General features: G+C 45.3%; 1 protein-coding gene across 2 annotated transcripts; it reads right to left on the bottom strand.

Moving 5' to 3' along the window:
- Positions 1 to 1,370: 1,370 nt before the first annotated feature.
- On the bottom strand, positions 1,371 to 21,652 carry ABCF3 (ATP binding cassette subfamily F member 3). 2 transcript variants are annotated; one of them, XM_083442088.1, is made up of 21 exons: positions 21,470 to 21,652; positions 18,391 to 18,538; positions 18,015 to 18,094; positions 17,352 to 17,404; positions 16,835 to 16,932; positions 15,978 to 16,100; positions 14,715 to 14,981; positions 14,510 to 14,590; positions 13,125 to 13,184; positions 12,746 to 12,802; positions 12,449 to 12,471; positions 10,881 to 10,936; positions 10,499 to 10,699; positions 8,509 to 8,585; positions 7,442 to 7,486; positions 5,974 to 6,106; positions 5,499 to 5,587; positions 4,611 to 4,702; positions 3,310 to 3,442; positions 3,069 to 3,156; positions 1,371 to 2,677 (listed from the first exon to the last, which is right to left on the bottom strand). In XM_083442088.1, exons 1-21 carry the CDS (start codon positions 21,636 to 21,638, stop codon positions 2,519 to 2,521), a joined length of 2,232 nt encoding a protein of 743 aa, XP_083298214.1. In that variant the 5' UTR covers positions 21,639 to 21,652; the 3' UTR covers positions 1,371 to 2,518. The 2 variants fall into 2 exon arrangements, with proteins under 2 accessions (XP_083298214.1, XP_083298215.1); XM_083442089.1 differs by lacking the exons at positions 16,835 to 16,932; positions 17,352 to 17,404; positions 18,015 to 18,094; positions 18,391 to 18,538; positions 21,470 to 21,652 and having other exon boundaries at positions 15,985 to 16,100.
- Between the last annotated feature and the right edge of the window lie 3,934 nt (positions 21,653 to 25,586).

The raw sequence follows: 25,586 nt of genomic DNA, 5'->3' as shown, positions 1-25,586 counted from the left end.
TGGAAAGTCTTCGGCTCGGGAGGGGATGCCGAGTTCACTTTTTGCTTTTCTTATCTCCTCCTCCATTGAAACACTAGACAAATGGTGCATCATAAACGCTTCCTGCAGAGGCGGTCTCCTCAGACTAGGTTTGCAGCAGGGGCCCTGCCGTTCCTTGTCTTTCTCATCTCTCCCCTCTCTTCCTCCCCCTCCTAGTTGCCTGAGTCATCTCCCCACTCTCTTCTCCACCTGGCAGAGAAAACAAATCTTTCTGGGATTACGGCCCGGGCCCATGGCCATCTTCTTACATTGGAGGTACTAAATTTAGTTTGTACAGTATAGGTGTCACCTTCTTCAGGCAAATTTTACATTGCCTTTTAAAAAAGTGTAGTCCACAAATATTTAAATATTGCCTATTCACAATTGTTTAGAATTTATGTAAGGGGCAAAATGTATCCGTTCACTTATGCAGATATCCCATTTAGAATATTTTAGCAAAGAATGCTGGCCACATGACCCAGAAGCTGTACGCCGGCTCCCTCGGCCAATAAAGCAAGATGAGCACCGCAACCCCAGAGTCGGTCACGACTGGACCAAATGGTCAGGGGTCCCTTTACCTTTACCTTACATTTAAGCCTTGGCATAGACATCCAACTGAAGGTTGTTTTGGGGTTTTGTTTTGTTGCTTTAACTTTCCTAATTCAAGAGACAGAATAGTACCATATTTACACAAATCTAATGCACCATCAAATCTAATGCGCACTCTTAATTTTCACAACATAATTTGGCCCAAAAAAGGTGCACATTACATTTGAGGAAATACTGTATGTTTATTCTTTTAAATTAAAGTTGGTTCCTAAGAAGAAAAAAATCACTACAAGAGATTCTGCATTGCATGGAATTAGCTCACCCCTGCACTTGACGAAGAGGATAGCTCCCCAGGCTATTCAGAAGGACAGTGTTTGGGCTGGCAGGCAAAGCCAGCAATTCCAGCTGCATGTTCCTCCCTAGCAGCTGTAAATGCTGTTGTGGCTCCTGAGTTTGGTCTGAAATGGGAAGGAGAAACACCAACTGTGGCTTACTGCCACTTTTGGTCCCCCCGCCCCAATCAGTTAAATTGGTATTTAGTTAAATTGGAAAACTTTAATGTTTGCCTACAGTGTAGTTTTGCTTGTATGCCTTATGACATAATTGTTCATTTGTTGCTTATGTGACTTATGTGTAATGTTTGTATATTGCATTTTCCTACTTATCTTTATTACTTTGTTCCCTGTTCTGGAATTGAAAATATTCAATGTAGAGCAGGCTGTGAATACTGTGAATAAAACAAAACCATCATAGGTGTGGAAATAGAGTTCCACATGCTGAAAATAAAAAGCAAAACTCCAAAATGCCAGAGAGATTCCATTTTATTTACAGAGCAACCTCAATGCTGATGATCGGGGCGTTGAAAATTTACCTTGCAACATAAAAAAATCTCTCTTTTTTAAATTACCAAGACACGGTGTGTTAGCTGGGACAGAACAGAAGTCCTGCATGGAGTTTAGACCGTTAGAAGCTCAGAGACCGGACAGATGTGTGGACCATTGATTTGAGCAGCTTACCTACCATTTGCCAATCCAGTGTCCAGCATATGTTTTGGGAATATAGCCAGGACTGTAGTCCAAAACATCTGCAGGGCACTAGCTTGGCAAAGGCTGGCTTATACTAAAGCCCCAACAACAGAACTGCCAAGACCACCAACCACCTTCTGGCAGACAGTGGGGTCAACTGTTGTGTTTCCACCCCAGAAGAACTCTCGCCTTATCCCTACCCATTTCCAAGATCGCAGCCCAGAGTGAAGACGGGGAGGAGAGACAACCCCCCTCCCTGCCTTCCACCCTACAAAAGCATCACCTGCACAGGATAGAAAGGGGAACTGAAGGCTAAGCCATGAAGAGAGAAATGCTTTCCTAAGAGGATCTGAATTGTGTGTTTGACAGTTAGAAGAAGAGGCAGGACCTCTTTACTGCGGAATGGTGGGGGGAGAAGGAAGACCCCCCCCCATTTCTATGGCAAGTTTGGAGTTCCACCCTTTTTCCTTGAGCAGCTACTCAATGTGCAACATTTAGCAGCATTTTACACACGCACAAACCACCTGATTGCATCACTGAACATCAGGTTCAATTCTACCAAGGAGACAGGTGGAGAGAGAGAAGGGATTGCTTGCAGCAGGTACCTCCCCTCCTCCTGTCCAATAAAGCAGCACTGAGCACTCCCCACCTCTCTCTCTGCCATCCTTTGGTCCCTGCCCAGCAGAGACTTGGCACAGATCCAGCAGCAAAACGGGCAACTCTGGTCGCTTTTCTCCTCCTGCAATCCCCCAGCAGGTGCTGGCTTCTGGGGCGGGGTGGGGTGTTGGAAGGGTTAACCCAACAGGCACAGCTAATGTTCACACGATGTAGGCGAAGCCCCTGCCGTACCATCAGGTTATGATGGGGGTTGCTGGGCGGCTTACTCCGCTCCCAAACAGCTGACGCACACAGTCTGGGCACCTGCTTTATAGAAAGCCCTCCTTCCGAAACTGCTCTTGCAGGATGTCTCTGTACTCGTCAAAGCCTCCCTCAATGCGCTGCACAGTGCCATTCCCACACACCCACAGCTCCTGGCACACCAACCGGATGAAACGCTCGTCATGGGAAACGAGAATCAGACCACCCTGGAACAAGAAGGACAAAGAAACTTCAGACTTAAAGCATGCCGTACCAGCCTCAGTTCTCCCAGCCATTCTGCTAGCTTCAGGTGCTAACCTGGGGCTCCTGCTATCTCTGCAGATTTTGCAACATATTTTAAATCTTGCAAGCTCCTTTTTGGAGAGCCAGTTTTGGCTGAAATGTGGGATATAGTTGTAATAAAAAGAGACTCCCTTATTGCCGAGGAACAGGGCAGCAAAGCTGCTCAGCTCTGTTCATAGTGCAATTAAATGGCGTAGAACAGCCTTTGCCAACCAGATGTTTTGGACTACAACTCCCATCAGTCCCCAGCAGCACGGCTGGACAGGAAGTAAGTTTCTGCACAGAGACTAAACAGCTACTTGGAGGAAGATTTACCCGGAAATTGTTGAGCGCTTTGGCCAGGGCCTCAATGGTCTCCATGTCAAGGTGGTTCGTCGGCTCATCCAGAATGTAGAAGTTGGGGCTGGAAGGAAAAGGAAAAAGCAATGAATGTAGCACTGGGTTGGAAATCCCTGAAGCAAGCCACAAAGGCACTTCCTTCCTATGCAATGACTGAGGTCATTATAAAAGAAAACAGAGGTGTGGTGGGGGGGCATACTCATCTGAGCATAGTTACCAAGGCATGGTCATCTGAGCAAAAGCCACTCTGCTTTTCTGGCCTCCAGACAGGCTGGCAACAGGACGAACTGCTAACTCGCCAGAAACTCCATAGCACCCCAGCTGATGGCGGTACTCCTCCTCTGTCTTTCCTGGAACCCAAATACCGAAAGTTGTCAAAATTTATGAAGCAGCTGCCACTTACCAGCATGTTAGCTGAACAGATCCTCTCAATGCTAATGAGTACCCATTGCTACAGAAGAAGGCCTGCTTATGGGTCTCCCACCCAGAGGCATCTGGTTGGACACAGTGAAAAGCAGGTTGCTGAACTAGATGACTCTACTCAGCAGGCTTCTTATATTCTTAAGACCACAGCACTGCTGCTCTGCCAGGATTGGTGAGACCATGGTAGCCTAGTAACACACTGATTTTAGCACTGGATTAGAGGAGTGGCGTGGCATTCAAGGCACACAAATTCACAGAAAGAACCACGCTTTTACTGGAGTTAACAGCTAAAAAGAGGCCCCAGATTACTTGGATAAGGATGGCAGGTTAGCTTGACAGTGTCTTTTGGTTACAGAGCGAAGTGGCTTCTTGAGTGGCTGACCTCAGGAGGACAGTGGGGAAAATATTATTGTTATTTGTTATTATTAATTCAGTCTATTGCCTGCACTTGAACATCAGGGCCCAGGGCAGGTTCCAACAATTTCAATATTAAAAACAGTTCAAAACAAATTTGTCACAGGAATAAGGTCCTGAAAACATGGACCTTGGGTCTCAAAGGTCAGGGTAGAGGAGTGTTTCTGCCTGACATAGAAACTACATTTTATTATGTTTCTAAATTCTGTTGGAAACCGCACAGAGTGGCTGGGGAAATGGAACTACCAAGACCACCCCCCTTGCTGATCTTAACACTAGAGAGGATCTGCAGAGGAGGAGGATGTATTTCAGTAATTTGGGGCTCAAGTCACATAGGGCTTTAAATGCTAATGTGAGCACCTTGAATTGGGGTTGGAAACTATCTGGCAACAGATGACACTTGGGGCTTCCTGATCTGGTGAGTTACACAATATGCACTTGAACGAAGAGAGAGAGTAATACATTGTTAAGCTCCTAACTCAAGCTAGGTATAGTATAAAGCACATATATGTGTCTTTTTGAAATACTGGGGTGGGGAGGATGAACTGCTTGTAGATTACCAATAAAGCATAAGTTTTCCAGGAAGGTATATTTCTTTTCTCCCAAATCTGGCTATATTGCACCCATCCCTATTTTTGTCATGTGTCACCAACTAACTCCACAGGAATCCCTACAGCTTACCTGGAAATTTCTTTGCTAGTAGCTCTGTGGCACTGATGTTGAGATCCAGCTGATCCACATGGTGCTGGCTAAAATAGCCAATCTTAAGGTTCCTGCCAAGCCAGAGCGAGGAGAGAGAATGTGTTATTACAGGAAGCAATTATGCAGCAGCAACCTCCCATTTCTGAAACCACCTAAGTGAAGGAACAATGTCATTCTTTCACTATGTACAAAAATGTTGCTGCCTGACCGTGAGGAGAGAGTATAAAAGCACAAATGGACTGTTTTTCCTTCAGCTACCAAAGGAGATCCATTTTCCACAATTCCTCCCATGCCCAAGGTGAATGATCTCTTACTGAATCTATTTGAATTAGTATGCTGAAATAGTTAGTGGAAAGTAGGTTTCATATATTAATTCCCACATATCACTCCAGTTCCTAAATCATTTGGATTTATTTCTCTTCCAATAAAGAGTCAATGTAATGAATGAAAGGGAGGAATCATACAAGACATTAAAGAGAAAGGGGGTTTAAGGTGGATGATGAGAAGCTTTGCCAAGTACAGAAAATCGGACTCTTGGGCTCTGATAGCACCTCAAATGTATTGAGTTCTTATCAAGAACTATCCACCACATTTCGAAAGGCTCCTCCCCCACCACAGGGACGAGAAAGTTGCTTTTCCTGTTAATAAAAGCTTCAAAATCCCTATGCTCCACATTTCAGAATTTGCGGCATCTATGTTTTGCAGTTCATACTATCACTGAGGCTCTGCTGGAGACAGAAAGCAACACAGAAGCGCATACCCCAAATGCTTGGCAGGAATCTATGTTGTATTCACAACTCCGCTTTCTATGGTTTGACCCATTCACCCCATAACACTATCAAGCCTCCTTATTTTTGCTGAAGCTACCTGTGAGCATGCCTAATTCCTTCAACAGGTGCCAGGTCTCCCATCATGATCTTCAACATCGTAGACTTGCCAGCTCCATTCTCCCCTACCTAGAGGAAACAATGAATGAATAAATGAATGGACATCCTTCAGAACTCTAGGAGGGTTTCACCTGACAATGCCTATTAGCGGAAGCCCTATGCAAGTATGCAATGGGGCTTTCTCCCATTTCCTTTCCCTGCACACCCCCTGGAATTGGCTCAGGGGTGGGTGGGTGGGTGCGCGCGCACGCAGAGAAAGCTTCTAGAACAGTATGCCGGGAAGTGAGGCAGGGAGAGAAAAGAAAAGGGGATCATTCTGTCTGGCAAGCTGCAACCCTTGCGTAGATCGAACATTCATCATAACGCGAAATCAAATGTCACCCTCTGTTTTAATTGTCATTTCCCTGCTCAAAACTTCAATAGAGATAATCAAAAGAGAAAACCCCTCTCCATACCACACAGATGCGGGACTCCAGGTCGGCTGAGACTGAGAGGGAGCGAAAGATGTAGTTGTTGGGCTCATAGTAAAAGTCCACTTCATCCAGTTGCAAGATGGGAGGAGAAAACTTCTCAAAGCCATCTGGGAACCTGCAGGAAAGAGAAGGAAACCGAGAACAAAAGGAATTAGCACAAACCAGAGTGGTGGGCAGCAGGGAAAACACTTCTGTAAGATTTTACTGAATTCTTAGCGCTATTCTGACCCTAATACTTAGCACTTACAGTGGTTTCTGTGTTCAAAGCACCTCTCATACATTATTAGAGGTACAGTCTAATGGCATGTAATACATCCATTTGCTGAAGCCAAGTAGGTCAGGGCCTAGATGGGAAATTGTCATACAAGGAATAAACCATTATAAAGAATCTTAATGCAATCCATACAATAACTCCCTAAGGCAGGCCAGTATTATTACCACCATGTAACAGATGCAGTGGGGAGTGGAGGCATGCTGAACAAGATTCAAACTGGAGACCTCAGTTTATAGCTCCATCTCTTTAGCCATCAGGCCATCCCAGTTTTTCAGGGCTGTTATAGCATTAGTGGTCAGGGACCATATCAGGAACACGAGCCACCACACCACAACATCTGAGAAAAATGGAAGTGTCCCTTCCAATTCTATGATTCTATATCTGCGAGACAGCAGTGTGAAAAAGATGAATTCTCTATAGACCCAGACACTGGGTCATTGGCAATAGAGGTCCACTGCAGGAGCTTCTAAGTGCAGAACAGGAAATGCCATGCAGAGAATCTGCACTCTCTAAAGAGCCTGTTACCAGACACTTGCATCCAGGCCACATTTTAAAAAGCCCTTTCACAGAACCCTCTGCAGAAGGTGCCTGAGGTATGAATCAGTCTGAAGCCCCCCCAAAAATAAAGAACCAAAATGAGAAACCAAAATGTCTGTGGACATGAGATCTTCTGGAGCAGGAAAACAAGAGGAAGGAGAACATCTTTCCCATATGTTATGGTATTGCATCCCAACCAGGTTTCAACTTGATTTGAAGTCTGGAGAAGCCTTTCCAACCTTGTGCTCTCCAAATGTCAGTGGACTCCAGTTCCCATCAGCTCCAACCAGCATGGCCACTGGTTAGGAACGATGGGAGTTGTAGTCCAAAACATCTGCAGGCGGCACCAGGTTGGGGAAGGCAGGTCTCTTCACTTTCCGTTTGCAGTATGCAACACAGTATGTTGTCCCAGGCAAGTTCCTAAACCAGCTGATTTTCCACTGACGAAGAAGTTCTTGAACGCACAAAGGTATCCAAGACCAACCAACTCTTGACTTAGTGGTCATGAAGTGAGGAGTTTATCGAGACCAAGAAGGTCAAGAAAAGAATGGTTCTGGCTAATGAGGCTGAGAGCTTCCAGCTCTCCTACACCCTCCTCTGCAAAAGTCAGCTGTCTCATTTATGTGAAGAGCCACTTACTTCATTATCACTTCAGAGTCTTTATCCACAGGTTTCAATTTTGGCCTAAGAGACAAAAGAAGGTCAGACTCATTGCAACAAAAGAGGACACAGCAATTTAGAAGCAGGGAAGGCCTCACTCACACCAGAGCACCTCCATGGAAAGAGCCATCCTCTACTCCGGACTCACCAGAATCAGTGAAAGCAGCCCGCCCCCATCCTCTTCAAGTCAAAGTTCTCCTAACTACTTGACAAGTGCATCTAAGCCAGCCTTGCTCAACCTGGTGCTCTCCATATGTTGTTGAATGATCACTCCAGTCATCCCTGGCCATTGACTATGCTGGCTGGGGCTGATGGGGGCCCAGTAACATCTGGCAAGGCTGGCCTATGAGTTCAAAGACAGCAAAGCATGGGGCCTTAACTCAGTTTGGAAAGCACTGTAGATTTCCAGAAACAACCTGTTTTCTCTGTTAATAACAAGAGTGGGGAACCTTTGGCCCCCCTGATGTTGTTGAACTACAACTCCCACTAGCCCTAGCAAGCATGGTCAATGACCAGGGATGATGGCACATTTGGAAAGCAAAAGATTCACCTCACTTGGTTTATAATAAGGCAGGAATGCTGGCCTGGATTCATTAAGTTCAACACAGTAATATATTTTTCGGGGGGTGGGGAATTCTTACGCTTCCAATCTATATACAAATTGCAAAGATTCCAAAAAGAAAATCTTGTCCAAGGAACTTTGATATCTTGGTGACTTTGTGGGCTCTGCACTTCCAGGCCTCTGTTATCACCCCAGTCAATTTATTTTGCTTATTGATATTGATATAGATATATGGATAATATTTAAATATTTTATACCACCTTCTTGCCCTAACAGCAATCTGCAGAGCTTACAATTCTCATTCACTTATTCATTAACACCATCTTTGTGCCACCCCATAACTTAAGAAAACAAAACTCTTTGCAACCCCAAAGTTTAAAGGAAGTTGTCTATCTCCAGGTAGAACCGTGCAATGCAAATATGGGCCAACATGATTGTGCACCCCTGACAAATAATGCTCAATCCAGCTGTGGTGGATACTCACAGCTTCTCCAGAAGTTTGAGTTTGCTCTGCACTTGAGACGCTCGGTTTGCATTATAGCGAAATCTATCAATAAAGACCTTAAAGAGAGAGAGAGAGAGAGAGAGAGAGAGAGAGAAGGGAAGATCAGAGTCTTTCAGGTAGGAGAAGCCTCCTGCAGAGTCTCAGTCATGAGAACATGGCTCATTTGTGGACCCTAGCCACTTTTATTTCTACAGGTGCATCCTGGTGATTTTAATCAGGATGTACTTTCAAAAATGCATTGCCCTGGATGGCACCCTCTGCAATGCAATGAGGCCTAAGAAGTAGGTCATATTGCTTTCTTGCAGGTGCCACTGAAGTAATACGGGGGCCCTCAGGTATAGTGGGGGTTGAACCTGAGGAACAGAGCACATTCTCTGTACTCATAGGCATATCATTCAAAACCCACTCACATGTTTCTCATTCCAGTTTAGACAGAAGATTGTAAGCCTGTGGGCCGTACCTAGTGAAGTCTCAGAAACATTGGCAAGTCGGGGTGGAAATGGGTTCCAGTGGTCTTCCTCCATCTCACCCCAGTTCTCAACATCTCACCTCTGTGACCCCAGACCTTGCAAAAAAAGGTTTCAAATGCTTTGCAGGGGAAACTGATCTTTGAAGCAGAATCACACAAAATGTACACATGTGAAGGTTATCAGAGTGGAGTCATTGCACACAGGACGTTCTCTTTCTCATCAATGATCTTCTATTTATTTTAGGCTGTCACCCGATTAAAATGTGTGAGCTGATTCACCATATGAATTTTAACCAATTCACTGTGCATTGATTTACATGCTAAAAAGGGGGGGGGGAGACGACACATCCTTTGGTTTAAGTGATGTGCACGTGTCACAGCAGGACATCAACTGAGGCATGGAATGCTAACACAGAAACCAGAGGTGCACGGGCACCCATAGGGCCTTCCCTGGTGCTCACAGGATTGCAACCGCACATACTCCTGAGATTTCAAGGGAGGCATTACAGCTGAGGAGTTAACTTGAAAAAAGTGAGCATACTTTTCCCCAAGCCTAATTGCTGTTAGAAAAGGGAGAATATGGATTGGGGGTGGGGGGTAGTTGTGATGCAGATATGGTTTCTCCGATCTGCAAATATGCCCACAGACCGATAAAGGTCGGCAATCCCCGTTTTGAGGCATCCTGCCCTTTTTTTAAAGGCAGTGCTTGCCATCTGCAGCTTTTATAAATATTAAGCATTGTAACATTGAATCTAGAAAAAAACATTAAAATCTACTGACTGATTTATAGTGAAGATTTGAATAATAAAAAAAGAACTGATTAAATCTGCTGTGCACTCCTTATTTGATTAGGTGCAGAGAAAACTAACAGCCCTCACCTAAATTCACTAAACCGAGGTATGAGTGCAGTAGTGCGTACTGAATGCTGAAATTCCACATGCAAAGAAAAAGGGTAGAGAATTGTGCTGGGCACAGGATTTGGCCTCTTGAGAATCTCATGCTTCTTTCTTTTTTAAAAGCAAGTTTCTAATCCGTAGGGCTGCAGAGGCATGCTTGAAAATCTGTATGCTGAAATCTCAGAAGTCACAGGCATGTGGCCAAATTCAGTAGGTAGGGATGGGTGGGGCTTCATTCACCCCTCCAGCTTCTTACTTATCCCCGTGGCCTGGAATTCCAGAATAAATTACGCAAAATAATTTGGAAACCACAGTACAAATTATGTGACAAGCAATTTTGCACAATGCCAACATAGGTCAAAGAATTTCACTTTTACTGGAGACAGTAACTGTGGTGGTCTATCAGCCTCAGCCAGAGAATGTGAAGTGGTCAGGGAGGATGGGGCTGAGAGTCTAGCAATATCTAGATGGCTTTAGGATCTCCACCCTAAGCTCAGGAGATGGGTCCACATGAACCTACATGACCTCCCTCTGACAGGCTCTTAATATTGACCCACACAGTGAGGCTATATCCCTAAACCTTGCTCTGCTCCCTGAACCATACCTGGATGTGCTCTCGATACTGTTGCTGAGCCTCATATTCGCGCTGCTGGTTCTTCAACCGCTCTTCTTTGATCTTGACAAAGTTCTCAAAATCGCCACGGTAGCTGTCGAGCCGCTGCGAGTGGAGGTGAATGATGTCAGTGGCCACGGCGTTCAGGAAGTTCCGGTCGTGGGACACGACCAGGATGGTCGACTGCCATGTCTGGAAGAGCCAGCAACCAAGAGGCAACCTCAGCAGTGTGGAAATTTCAGACAGATCAAGGAGGACCTAACCTATTTCTCACCATAGCCTCTTCCCACCTTTCATCAAAATGCTAAGGGAAACAAACCAAAGCAAACCAGAAGCACAATCTGGAAAAATATTCTTTTAGCTTCCAACAGACCTGCAAATAGTTCTCCAGCCAGATGATAGCCTTCACGTCCAACATGTTGGTCGGCTCTGGAAGTGAACAAAAATCAGGTTCTTTGGCAAGGGACTTAGCAGTTCAATTAAAAAGCACCCATTCTCCAAACAGGAGGGAAGTTCTTCGACAAAGTGATGATGTAACTCTGTGTTACAGCATATGCTGTGCAATTAAGCATCCTGGGTTCAGTCCCCCATGAAAGCAACTTAAGTACCTCAAGAACTGGGGAGAAAACATCCTGGATATCTGCTAACCAACAGTAGCGATGGTAGGAAATTAGCTGGGCCATTGAACTGAAGGTGCCATCAATTAAATTTCCCTTGAGAGGACTTGGTAGAGAGGTTTCACTTGTATTTTGGGTCTGATTACCAGACAACTGTGCTAGACCCATAATTTAAAGGGTCACACATCTCTCTTAGGATTGGCAAGGGTCCACATACAATGCAAAAGCTCTGAACTTGAACAACTAAAAAACAACAACCAAAACTCCTAGAAATTCCAAAATACCAAACACATTTCTAGGACCAAAAGAGGGTCTTTTTATCAACCTGTTAGATCCCAGAGGACCTAAGTAGATCTGCTGGGGATAGATGGACGTGCTTTGCTGGAAAAGAGTTGGACAAAACAGTAATTTGGTCTTCTCCTGTTTTATGGGTCAACAGACACAACCACTTACAATCTTCTGAACAGGCTATGCTCCACTTTGGGGCCAAGATTTAGTTTATATCACATTCCATGAATTTTTCAGACTGTGCAGCAACTATGAGCTCACCCTCCCTATAGCACAGACATGTATGATGGATACAAGGTCTACATGGATTTGCCCCACAATCTATTAATATATTTCACTGAATTGCCAATATCACCTAAGCAGTTAAAGCCAATGTGCATTAATAAACTTTGGGTGCTTATTAAAATGGAGGGGCACTTTTAATATATGTTTAGAACACAGAACCAAACAGAAACATGGTGCCAGTTGATCTGGATTGGATCAATTGTGCCATGCTCTTGCTCTGGACTGGATTAATTCAGAGCAAGAGAACCAGGACTCAATTTAGATCTTTCTTCAATCTTGCTCTTACCTCTAGCCTCCAAATTATGGTTAGAAAGCCAACTTCATACCATAGCTTCAAACAATCATTTTGAGGCCACCAGTTTCCTTGATTTGAAGTTTACCACTGCAAACTTTGGCAAGATCAACTTGGAAATGAACAAGGGAACCCCAACAGTTGAGGGTAAAAAGGTAAAGGTAAAGGACCCCTAACAGTTAAGTCCAGTCGCAGACGACTCTGGCGTTGAAGCGCTCATCTCGCTTTACAGGCCGAGGGAGCCGGCGTTTGTCCACAGACAGTTTTTTCCGGGTCATGTGGCCAGCATGACTAAGCCACTTCTGGCACAATGGAACACCGAAACCAGAGCAGCGCACGGAAACACCGTTTATTGAGGGTAGGAGCACGTAAATCCCATGGAATGTTGCATTTCACATTTGGAGAATATTGTGTAGTATGCACTTTCTTCTCCCCCATTTGCCTCCAGACAAAACTTACCATCAAGCAGGAGGAGGTCAGGCCTGGGAACATCAGAACCAACAGGACAAGGAGAAAGGGATGGAGAAAGCAAGAAAGAGAGGCAGACAATCAATATTAAGGCTCAGTTTGAAGGCTACTATGAAGTTGTTTTGAAAGCATTTTCTCTTACAATGTGGGATGGCATAAGCCAACAATGACTATGCCATCCAACTTCAGCAGTTTTTGCTTAGATATCTTAGATTTGCTGGGTTGACAATTCCCACTCAGCCCAGGCTTTTGTACCATTCAAGAATACAGCACATCAACAAGACATACCTGGCAAAAAGGGCACGAGCTAAAGCCAGCCTCATTCTCCAACCACCTGAAAACTCTCTGAAAAGAAGGAACACACATCAGATTCCCTGTGCCAGGTGGGCACCCATCAGCCTACAGATACAGCAGGCAGCCTTATGCTTCTCAACAATACAAGGTGGAAACCAAAGGCACCCCAGTTCAAACTATTGTCTCTCCACCCACATCCCCTGCCCAAATTGTAAATGTGAAGCAAGTGGCTACCAAGCTTTCCATCACCTGGTATGTACACCTCACCCACAAAAACCACCTGACCTGCTAAGGTAGAAAGGAGGAAAAGCTAGGACACCCAACAGCTCAGATCATAGCAGAAAAAAGTCAAGCTCTGGTAGAGATAACTTACTTGGTTGTCTGTTGCTGCATCTTTGCACTGAATCCCAGCCCAGCAAGAATGACAGATGCTCTGAAAAGTGGCACAGGGGGGTGGGGGTGGGAAGGAGAAGATAAATAATTGAATGAAGTCAGTAAGTTGGGGGACAAAGTAGTTCCCATGAAGAGAAACTGTTCTGCAGTTCCAATTGGCTGAAAGATCTATATGTCGCTCCGAACGCACTTAGACTGTTAACGAAAAATTTAAAGGCACAACACCCATCCGAGATGCAGTGCTGGAGTTTACTCAAATGTAAACAGACAGAGAAAGAAAGGAAGATCAGCAGCAAGCTTCACACCAAAATATTACCTTTGCCAGCTCAAGCTGAATGTGATGATCAGTTGTGCAATTCTCCTACCCAAGCAGTTTTAACAGACATCTGCCTCAGAAGCTGCCAGTCCAATTGGCAGAATTTATTTATTTCCTGACATTTAAACCCAACCTTCCTTCTGCAGTGGAACCCCAAGATTGTGCACTTGTGGTTCCCACAGCTACACCCTGGGAACTGTTGCAACTCCCTATTTCCTTTAAAGTAAATGTAATTCTTTTAAAGATTATACAGTAATCAGTACTGCAGAGATACAATCCCTGGCCCTCTGAGAAAGACTCCAACATGCAGTTGGAGAACAGAAAAGTTGGAGAGGTGTTCCAGCTTGCCCTTCAATCTGACCCCTGCAACCTTTCTGTAACATACTAATATCCTGCTTTAATTACATCCAAGGCCTAAATGAATGTCTTGAAGGGAGGGTGGAGGCACAGCTTGGAGAGTGGCTGGCATGCAACCTCTTCAGCCACCATCTCACCCCTCAGGCAAGAAGTGTGCCTCACTGGGTGGCTGCTCAGGCATAGCTAGAGGAGTGGCTGGCACTCAGCCTTCTCCTCCTCCCAGACTCGCTTGGCCAAGTGGTTGGGCTTTGTGAGCAGCTAACACATCCCTGTTGTACAAGTTATGCCACTGCTGCTTCCCTGTGGCACGCCTGGCTGAGAAGTGCTTGGCTCTTTGTAAACAGGCGAAGACTTGAGCTGTTCGATTCCACCAGAGCTGGAGACCAGCATGGGACACCAAGGGCAGATCATTGTCAATTTATGGGCAGATCAGCAAGGCCAGAAGCCAAATTCATGGTGTGTTCACCTCAGCTCTGAGGTTGTTGACAGGTGCCCCATCAAGCAACCTTCTGACACAAGCCTGGCAAAAAGGACTGCACCTCCTAACTGGATTTGAAAGCCAGGGTTTAGAACATCATACATCCCAAATCCTGGCAGCCATTCAGAAAATTTCTCTCTTTGACATCTAATGGACAGCTAAGCAAATGGCTGAAGATATGCATTTGCCACAACTAAAATGAGTGGCATCTTACCTTGCTGGGGCCTTGTCTGCCTCAATCTCTTCTAGCCTGGCATAGATTTCTGACAGTCGAGCTCCTTCAGTGCCTTCTCCCCTGAAACAGGACGTAAGAACAGTGTGTCAGTTTTGTGGGTGGTAAGAGAAGGTCCGCTCGGTACCAGAGGACGCTTATGTCTGAGCTAAGAAATTTGGGAAGGTAGCATCAAGACTAGGATTACCTTCCAGAATTGACTCGGGCTGTCAACTCCTTCTCCTCCTTCAGCAGACTCTCACGGGTGGTATCGCACTCTAGCACGCTCTGCAGGGCTGGCGTATCATCCCCCGCCACTTCCTGCTCCACGTGGAGGATGCTGATGTGTGAGGGTATGCGCAAGTTACTGCTGGCAATCATCTTCAACAATGTTGTTTTGCCCAACCCGTTCCGGCCCACCAGGCCATACCGCCGGCCATATGCCAGGTTCAAGTCTGCACCAGTGAGGAGAACACTGAAAGGAGAGAACACAGACACTTATAACAGTCAGAGTTACCAGCCCATTGGAGTCTCTACACAGCGCAGGTTGCTGTCCTCCCAAACTACAGAAAGCATGGGAAGCAGATGAGGCAGAGTGTCAACACCTTGTGGATAGAGCTACAAGTAGGCTAGCTTAGGAAGCTCTCTCTCTCTTTCCCCACCCACATTCTACTGCTTTGCTTTTAGTTTCTGCTCACAAGTAGCATAAATCCAGCCATCACACCACCCAGCGCTGGGCTTCCTTCTGCCTCCAACTACAGAGGCAGAGCTTAGCCATCACGGCTAGTATTCTGTCCAACACCTCCTGGCCTCCCAACCTTCCAACAACTTCCAAACATACTATTTTATAAATGTGTACCTCACCCTTCAGTGTAAAACATTCCTGCAATAGCTAAAAGCCATAACATGCAATTAACACAATAGCAACAGAAGAGATAAAAGCAAGGAGAAACAGGAGCAGTAAAAGAGATTAAAGGCCTTGGAAAATAAAATGCTCTATGTCCAGCACAAAAGACACATAATAAAAGGTGGTAGATCAGGCTCCCTGGGGAAAGCATTTCATAAGTGGGGAGCCACAACCACAAAGGCCCTGTCCTAAGTTGCTGCCCGTCATTTTAGACAGTGAGGGCACCCAGAGGAGAGCCTTCAAAGACTGCCCAAGTATACAGGCAGGCTGACAGACACCAGAATAGAAAATCCCCAGCTCTCAAGCCAGGTAGAGTTCTAACAGGATAACTGCCGGCACTTTGAATTGCAACAAGAAAAAGGCTGTTTCAGCATTAGTAAGATGTTCAATGCTCAGTTCCAGTCATTGATCATGTTTTTTAAACTATAACTGCATACAGGCAGCCCCATGGACAAGCCTGGCAACAACCTGAGCACCACCTGCCATTTCAGAGGTTCCCATTCACAGCTGACAGGCAAGTCTACCCCACAAACTCTGGGTGCCCATCAGCCTGCAAGCACTCACCGCTCACCGAAGGACACGTCGAAGTTCTCAATGCGTACATCGTAGGATTTGTTCTTGCCTGATGTCTCAAGACGAGTTTCCTTCTTGCTGGCTGCTTGGCTGGCAGATGCTTCTTCAAGCACCCTGACACCAGGCAACAAACAAAAGGGACCATTAAAGCAGGGGAAGGCAAACATTTCTTCCCATTATTTGGAATGCCTCAGTCTCCCCAACATACTCCTTCCATGAAAATTTGATTCTTGTATGTAGGCTAGAACCCATCCCCCTGGCACAGTAGTTTTCTACGTGGATAGGGAGAAGAATAGTTTCATTTGGTGGCCCTGAGACCTAGTATTTTGAGAGAGGGAAAACTCCCAAGGACCCTGAGGATGTAATTTTGTATTGAAAAGCAGCCAGCCAACTCTACCTTCCCCAGAGTCTCCTTGCCTCCTGGCACATCCATTGGGTCAGTATTTCCTCCACCCTGTGCATAAGGACTCTAGGCCAGAAGCAGAGAACCTCTGGCTCACCAGGCCTCCCTATTTGGCCCACAAGGCCATTTTGACCAAACCATGCTCAAGCTAATAGCTGGGCCAAAAAGGGACCTGCAGATTGGTGGCACCTGCAAAGCCATTTGTGAGGTACTTGTGGCTCCAACACACAGCACTCTCTGCAAGCACCTTTGATCAGCTGAGTCTACCCAAAAAATACAAGGCAAGATAACCAGCTCTTGACAGCACAATTTTTGCACATGTCTACGATATCCAGCTCCAGGAATTTTGGAGTTTTTCCTGCCAGCCTCGTAGGAAGCTCCTGTGGGGTCTGAGAAGCAGGAACCATGCCCTCCCTGCTCAAGGTTGACAAGACTTTTCACTCACAATGGGCTTCCAGACTTCATAGAATCTCGGTCCTGCTTCTTAGTCTGCTTTGCTTTGAGGCGAGCCTCTGCTTTCTCCAGCTTCTTGGCATTCACTATCTGCAGTGCAAGAGAGGGAGAAAGAAGCATCAGAGGAAATGCCTGGTTGAGTCATTGGGATTAGGTTGCGCCCCCCCCCCAGCACAGTTATGCTACCTCCCATTCCAACCACCTGCAGCACACTGCAGAATGGAATATATGGACTGAAATGGAGTGGAGGGAGACAGAGGAAGCCAGGATGCAATATGCCAGTGGTAACCAAGGTGGTGTCCTCCAAATGTTGAATTTCAATTCTCATCAGCCCAGGAAGCATGGCCAATGGTCAGGGATGATGGGAGCTGCAGTCCAGCAACACCTGGAGGGACCATGTGGGCCACCCCTGATCTAGAGAGCAAAGGGGTCCTTGCCACCCTAACAATATAGCCTTAGCTAGCTCAGCAGCTTGGAGTCAACTGACCCTCCAGCTCTGGTTCGCTTACCGAGTTCTGATCTCTCTTCAACATCAGCCCTGGCAGCACATCCAAGCCAGAATCTGAAATCAAGCAAGAGAGCAGTGAAAATGCTGCTTACAAGAGCTTCAGCACCAATACAGTCCCTTCCTCCAATGTACCCTGCTTAATAAAGCAACGTAGTTGGTATTGTTGTTGCATTGTTGGCACCTGTCTGTTGGGAGACAATGGAGTATGCCTTTGGCAGTAAAGTCAAACTGCTGTATTAGCAGAGCCACAGTGACCTCTCCGGGGTGGAAGTCTGGGCAGTGAACATGGAGATCCTGGGCTTCCCAGTCTCACTGACGTGGTCCAAAGGAAAACAGAGAAATACATTTAAAACCAGTTTGGCTGCAGGAGCCAAATTTTACTGCAGCAAAGAGCTATAATAAGCTTAGGCAGCTTTTTTTAAAAAATAAAATATATATCAAAAATAAAAACTAAACAGAGGACCGATCAACAACTACTATCCATGACAGCTAAATAGAACCTCCAGATCTAAAGACAGTACACCTGTTGCATGTGAACGGGGGAGGGGGGGCAGGCAAACTATTGCCTTCATGCACCCCTATCTAGCCGGCCACTGTATGGATCCCTGGCCTGATCCAGTAGGGGAGCTCAGATGCAACAGGCCCTTCTGCCAGTGCTACTCACCATAATTGTCTGTGATCTTCGAAAGCTGAATGGGGGCATCCAGGAGCACCTGCCTGCTACCCTGGGAGTTTTCGCTGTCCCTGCCAGACACAAGATTATTAGCTAAGAGACCCTAAAAAAAGTTTCTCTCTCAGTCATTATTAACACTTCTCACATAAACAGCCTCATACAATGAAAACAACAGTCACACAGTCCAATATCCTGCCCTCAAACCCTGGAAAAGCAATAGAAAAGGAAACATGCATAAAACCAGGAGCTGCCAGAGCCCTGCAATCTCTGCATAATCTAGATCCCCACTGGCTGCATTATTGCCATTTGCTTGGTCCCATCTGCCTGCTCTCAGCTTCACCCACAGTATCAGTCAAAGGGAGCATACATATGGAGAGTGTTGTACATCCGCTGGCAGATAGCACGGATGTCCTCGTCGTCCTTCGAGTCTCTGGCCACATCTTGCAAGAGCTCCCCGACCGCTTCAAACAGATCATCCACTGACTCAAAGTCTGAGCTGCCACTGTGCAGGACCCCTGTGAAAGGAATGCAAGGCACCGTTAATGCATGGCCAAGTCCCTTGCCGTTCCTTTGGGCTTAGTCAGCTACCAGTAAGAATAGGGCCAACATTCCAACCTGATGCATAGTTTATACTTATCTTTAATTTGCACCCAGCTCTGATATTTTATGTGAGTGGTTCATAAAGCTTTTAAATAAATAATTAAACATTTACTTCACCTCTTGCATGACCAAAGAACCTTTAGATGGATGACTTTCCCACACCATGCTGTCAGACAACAAAATTGTTGCTTGGGATACAAGGGGAGTTTCATGATCACTCATCTCAGAGAATCACACAATTCTCAGGATTCTTTTGACGAATGTGTGGCTCAAACCCACGATCCTGAGATTATGAGTCTCATGCTCTACGGACAGAGTTTTCCAGTGATAGGAAGAGAAAATTCTCAACCAACTGGGATATGAGTAAAATACCTCCCTCTTCACCTTTTCAGTGAAAATGCCTGAAGAAGGAGGTCTTACTGTTTTTAAGCTTCTCCCATCCTATCCTGCCTAGCCAGTGTTGCTGAGCTTCTCACAGATTATTATTTGGGGGAGAACAATTTTAGTTGAACATCATGGACACAGAACTTACTCTTGAAAGGGGTAGAGAAAGAAGATAGCTGGGTATTGCTTCCTTTAAATTTGTCTAGGTGGATATATACTTTTGCTGAATGGAATCCTGAACCATTGACCTAAGACAAGTCTGTTAGGAAGCAGTAATTCAATTTATTAAGGTCATGGGTTTGAGCCCCACTCTGGGCCAAAGATTCCTGATTTGCATGGGGTTGGACTACATGATCCTCGTGGTCCCTTCCAACTCTACGATTCTATCATTCTATGATCCTTCCTGTGACACTGCTTGGGAAATGAAACCAAAGAAAAGTTACTTAATCCAGAGAGAAACAAGTGTGATCTTGACTATGTGGTTTGTAACGGGGGGGGGGGGGGTGTGCGTGTCAACCATGCGATTTATTCTTCCCTCATACAATGTTGCGCACACACCACACCTCAGTTTGTGAAGCAGCCTCTGGGCCTTGGCTGATCCATACCCTGTGATGGTTTCCCAGAAAAATACCTTCCTAGACCTTGAAAGGAAAGGAGAAAGGAAGTAGGAGAACAAAGAACAGGCAAAATGTTTCATCATTCTGGAACTCTGAGTCCCGATCAGGGAAAGAATGGATTCAAGGCTTCAGAGATGAGGTGATGTATCAAAGCTGCAACACTAGGCATACTTATGATCACCAAAGAAGAAGAAGACGACGATTTATCTGGATGTAAATCCAGTTGAAACCTATTGGGCTTATTTCCACATAAGCATGTTTAGGATCAGGGCTGAAACTGAAATAAATAAGACTAAAGTTTGCTTCCCTTAAACATGTCTAGTTGGATAGAAATCCTGAACCACTGACCTAAGACTAAAGCCTGTTAATAAGCAGCCCATGATCTATTTCCTGCTCTGCGGACTTTTGCCTCTGGCCTGCCTACCACTAGTCTGTGGCCCTTGGGTGCTCGCCTCAGGCTGAAAATGGTGAAGCTAGCAGGTGAAGACTTTTTTGTTCAAACAGGCTTTTAGGAACTGACTGCTTTCAATGAAAGGGCTGGTGCTGTACTGTTTTTAATTATGATTGTTTGCATGGTTCCAATAGATTTTTCCAAGCATATACATATAACACACACACACACACACACACATATATATGCATATATTACTATACCATATATACTTTACTTGTACAGTGGTACCTCGGGTTAAGTACTTAATTTGTTCCGGAGGTCCGTTCTTAACCTGAAACTGTTCTTAACCTGAAGTACCACTTTAGCTAATGGGGCCTCCTGCTGCTGCCGGAGCCCGATTTCTGTTCTTATCCTGAAGCAAAGTTCTTAACCTGAAGCACTATTTCTGGATTAGTGGAGTGTGTAACTTGAAGCATATGTAACCTGAAGCATATGTAACCCGAGGTACCACTGTATATTCTACTTCTAATAGTGTTGGTTTTTAAAATGATTTTTCCCCTCATGGGGAAAACAAGGTAGGTGGCGTTACTGATTTGTTAAACTGGGTGACTGACAGTCCCTCAGCCTGAACCACAAGTGTCTCTTTAAGCTCAAATTTGGGGAGAAGGCGCTTGATTCCTTGGATTGCCCACTGAACCAAACAGGAGTTACTTCTGAGTAGGCAATGTACAGGAGGACTGAGCGGCAAAGGTTATTGCGATGCAGAAAGAAGGTTTTTAAAATTATTATTGAAAGAGAGATTTGCATGGGGGTGGGCACGTTTTATACAGCATGTTTCCAGCTTTAAGAAGCCTTGTGGTGGTTTGAGCTATCGTGTGACTACTGTATGTGTGTGTGTATATGTATGTATATGCATGTATGTATGCATATGTATAAACACACATACCGTATGTATAGATACTGATACACACACACACACACACATATATATGAGAATGAAATATATGATAGCTGAGTGTCATTACCTGGGACCTTCGTTCCAGATAACACACACACACACACCATGGGTGTAGCTAAGGGGGGGTGGCAGAAGGGGGGCACTTGTCCCCCCATCAAGTAATTGACCAGTTACGCCGGTTGTGCCCCCCCCCCACGAAGTCACTTCCCCCCCAAAAGTCCTGGCTACGCCCATGACACACACCCGCATATAGGCCTCGCATCCTACCCAGCCGACATGAGGGGAGGCCAGAGTCGAAGAAGGAGCGGAGGGCCAAGGACCCGCTTCGCTTCCTCGCGCCGCCCGCTGCCCCCCTTCCTTCGGCATGGCCACCTCAGCCTTGTGGAGGGAAGCCGGGGAAAGCCACGCTGAGGGAGCCCGGCTGGGCTGAGGAGAAAGACGCCGCGCCCCCCGCAGCCCAGGCCCCCCCGCTCCGCCCTCGCCTCAGCCTCACCGGTCACGTAATCGAACATCTCCCCGTCGAGTTCCGGGAACTCCCTCCGCAGGATCTCGGCGCAGGAGGCCGCCATCGCCGCCCGGCCTCTGGGCCTTCCTCGGAGCCCGGATGCAGTCTTCGGACTCCGAGGCCGACGCCGAGGTGGTCGATGGGAAATGAAGTCCATTCGTGGGAGGAAGGAGATCAGCCGGGCGCAAAGGACGTTGGGAAAGAGAAGCGGGGGGGGGGGGGGCGAGAAAAGGATCGGGGCCTTCCTCTCCCCATTTCTCATCAAACTCCAAATACAACCAATGGCCCCCTTTTCCAAATCTGCAATATCCTAGGATCAAAGGGGGAAGAGAGTAAGAGTGGTTCAATTTTTTTAAAATAAAATTTATTAGATATTTTATAATTATAAAAAGAAAAACAATGGAAAAAAACAATACATGAATTCAACAAATAATACATCAACAATAAAAAAGGGGGAAGCAATACAGCAATACAACGTAAGAAAAAAGAACAAAAACACACATCCTAATTTTTGTATCCAAATCTTTCATTAGCTTATTTTCCTCGACTTCCTCGCACCTCCCTTTTTTGTATTGTAGTTCAAATGATCTAGTTCAACAAATCCTTTCCCTCTTCTTCAATTTTTGTTCTATAATTTATCATAACACAATTTAACTTTCAATTTTCCAATTTAACACATTAACACTTAATATTCATATATTTCTTAATAACCCTTCTGCTAAAACCGTATAACTTCATGAGAGTAAGAGTGGTTCTATATTGGAATGAGAGTCCCTCAGAAGCTGGTAGACTCTCCTTCCTTGGAGATTCCTGCATTGCAGGGGGTTGGACTAGATGACCCTGTAGACCCCCTTCCAACTCTACAACGATTCCGTTTTCTCCTTTCTGAATGGGTAGCTCTTCTACACTGAAAGCAAACCTTTTGGGGGCGGGGTGTAAAGAAGAAAGTGTGTGATTTTAATTCAGAAGAGTCAGCTTTTTGAAGATTAGGAACTATTGCTCTAATGCTACTCGTTCGAGAAGTGACGTTTTATGTGCTAAATGCTCATGCAAATAGCACTGCATGCGAGGTAAGGCAAACAGCAACAAAAATAGCAAAACACCCCGCCCCCGGTCCACTGAATAATAGTCCCAGTATGTACAGTGGTACCTCAGGTTACATACGCTTCAGGTGACAGACTCCGCTAACCCAGAAATAGTACCTCGGGTTAAGAACTTTGCTTCAGGATGAGAACAGAAATCATGCTCCGGTGGCGCCCCATTAGCTAAAGGGGTACCTCAGGTTAAGAACAGTTTCAGCTTAAGAACGGACCTCCACAACGAATTAAGTACTTAACCCGAAGTACCACTGTACTGTGTTAATATGAATAAGTATGTTTTGGCATATTCCATTTAGGCCACCAGATGGCAGTAACAGCCTGAATTTGATAACATACTGGTATTTTGTTGTGTCCAACTCTTCGTGACCCCATGGACCAGAACACGCCAGGCACTCCTGTCTTCCACTGCCTCCTGCAGTTTCGTCAAATTCATGTTGCTAGTTTCAAGAACTCTGTCCAACCATCTCGTCCTCTGTCATCCCCTTCTCCTTGTGCCCTCAATCTTTACCAAGATCAGGGTCTTTTCCAGGAAGTCTTCTCTTCTCATGAGGTGGCCAAAGTATTGGAGCCTCAGCTTCAGGATCTGTCCTTCCAATGAGCACTCAGGGCTGATTTCCTTAAGAATGGATAGGTTTGATCTTCTTGCAGTCCATGGGACTCTCAAGAGTCTCCTCCAGCACCATAATTCAAAAGCATCAATTCTTCAGCAATCAGCCTTCTTTGTGGTCCAGCTCTCACTTCCATACATCACTACTGGGACAACCATAGCTTTAACTATACGGTCCTTTGTTGGCAAGGTGATGTTTCTGGTTTTTAAGAGGCTGTCTAGGTTTGTCATTGCTTTTCTCCCAAGAAGCAGGCATCTTTTAATTTCGTGACTGCTGTCACCATCTGCAGTGATCATGGAGCCCAAGAAGGAAAAATCTCTCACTGCCATTTCCCCCCCTTCTATTTGCCAGGAGGTGATGGGACCAGTGGTCATGATCTTAGTTCTTTTGATGTTGAGCTTCAGACCATATTTTGTGCTCCCCTCTTTCACCTTCATTAAAAGGTTCTTTAATTCCTCACTTTCTGCCATCAAAGTTGTGTCATCTGCATATCTGAGGTTGTTGATATTTCTTCCCGCAATCTTAATTCCAGTTTGGGATTCATCCAGTCCAGCCTTTCACATGATGTATTCTGCATATAAGTTAAATAAGCAAGGAGACAATAAACAACCTTGTCATACTCCTTTCCCAATTTTGAACCAATCAGTTGTTCCATATCCAGTTCTAACTGTAGCTTCTTGTCCCACAGAAATTTCTCAGGAGACAGATGAGGTGATGAGGTACTCCCATTTCTTTAAGAACTTGCCATAGTTTGCTGTGGTCGACACAGTCAAAGGCTTTTGCATTGTCAATGAAGCAGAAGATTTCTCCATAATCCAGTGCATGTTTGCAATTTGGTCTCTGGTTCCTCTGCCCCTTCGAAATCCAGCTTGTACTTCTGGGAGTTCTCGGTCCACATACTGCTTAAGCCTGCCTTGTAGAATTTTAAGCATAACCTTGCTAGCGTGTGAAATGAGCATAATTGTGCGGCGGTTGGAGCATTCTTTGGCACTGCCCTTCTTTGGGATTGGAATGTAGAATGATCGTCTCCAATCCTCTGGCCACTGCTGAGTTTTCCAAACCTTCTGGCATATTGAGTGCAGCACCTTAACAGCATCATCTTTAAAGATTTTAAATAGTTCAGCTGGAATTTGCCATTTCAGGGTATCAGCAGTTTTCTGGGAAGTTTTAAAAAGGCAACAGGGCTAGAGATCTCAGATAATGTGTAGCAGGCTGGAGGCTGCTGAAAAAAGAATGTGTTTGCATTCACCAGAGGGAATAGGATGACTTTGGCTAATGTGTAAACTGTCCAAACTTTCTGAACTGTAGTCTGAACAGGCAGTGGGCTCATCTGGGTAATAGAAAGAAAATCTGTGCTCTGTAGGATGTGACAGGATGGGGTCGCCTTTTCTGCGGTTTTACTGCAGAGTGAGAGGGAGAGAGACTTCCATTATGCTCTTCCGTAGAGGCAGTGTTGGGAGGTTTGCACAATGTCTACAGGCATACTACCATGAACATGCCTGAAGTTGGAAGCTAAGCAGGGTCAGACCTGGTTAGTACTTGGATGGGAGACCACCTGGGGAATAAGGGTGCCATAGTATGCCTTTGCCTCCCCCTCTGTGCTTTTCCCTCTCCATTTGCCACACCACTGGCTGCTCTTTCATCATTAGTTTTTTAATCCACTACTATTCTGGCATCCCCTTTTAGCCTTGCTACGCTGCAGCTACTTCCTCCCTTTCGCTACAGACTCCATGCCAGAGAACGCTTGCTGCTTTTTAGAGTGCCAGGTCCACTGAGCACGTGCCTGCCCTTTACCTGAGGCCTCAGGACAGGTTGCAACACTTAAATATATAAGTAGAAAGCAAGTGAAACAGAACAGTAAAACCATAAAAGTGTAAAAACAATTAAATATATTTACATATATAAAATAATACAAACCTTTAAAAACAGTTCTGCATGCAAAGGCAGTTAAGATAGTACCAGTACAGATGTAGACTGGAATAATAATAATAATAATAATAATAATAATAATAAACACTTGAAAGGCATGCTGATGAATCTTTCCCTTTGGGTTTCCCTCATATCCTCCTTTTCCCAGGCTCTAGCACAGTTCACCACATTTACAAATCTTTGCAATTTTTAAAAAGAAGTGCTAATGATAATTAATCAGTATTTAAGTAAAACTTTTTATCAGTGCGCATAATTTCACAAACAGATCCCCTTAATGCATTTTTGTATGTTGTTTTTGTTAATATTTGCATTTTGTTTGCACTTGCTCCTAATACGTGCATTTTTGTGTTGGAGAACTGCATCATAAAATTATGAGGGGTGCAAAGGGTACCTGCATTTCAGTTTATGCGTTGTTTCAGGAAGCCTGAAGTTATGCACACTTTCCCTGCTTCCCAGTTCCAGGCATAC

This window comes from Podarcis tiliguerta (assembly GCF_965153285.1).
Source record: "Podarcis tiliguerta genome assembly, chromosome: 5".
In the NCBI taxonomy this organism is placed as follows: domain Eukaryota; kingdom Metazoa; phylum Chordata; class Lepidosauria; order Squamata; family Lacertidae; genus Podarcis; species Podarcis tiliguerta.
This window is presented reverse-complemented; position numbering and strand designations above follow the sequence as displayed.

Coding starts and splice junctions, on each gene's coding strand:
- ABCF3 (XM_083442088.1), bottom strand. CDS start 21,638: ATGGACTTCATTTCCCATCGACCACCTCGGCGTCGGCCTCGGAGTCCG. Junction 18,539..21,469: donor GATGTTCGATTACGTGACCG/GTGAGGCTGAGG, acceptor TTCCTTTCACAG/GGGTCCTGCACAGTGGCAGC. Junction 4,703..5,498: donor GGAATTAGGCATGCTCACAG/GTAGCTTCAGCA, acceptor CTGGCTTGGCAG/GAACCTTAAGATTGGCTATT.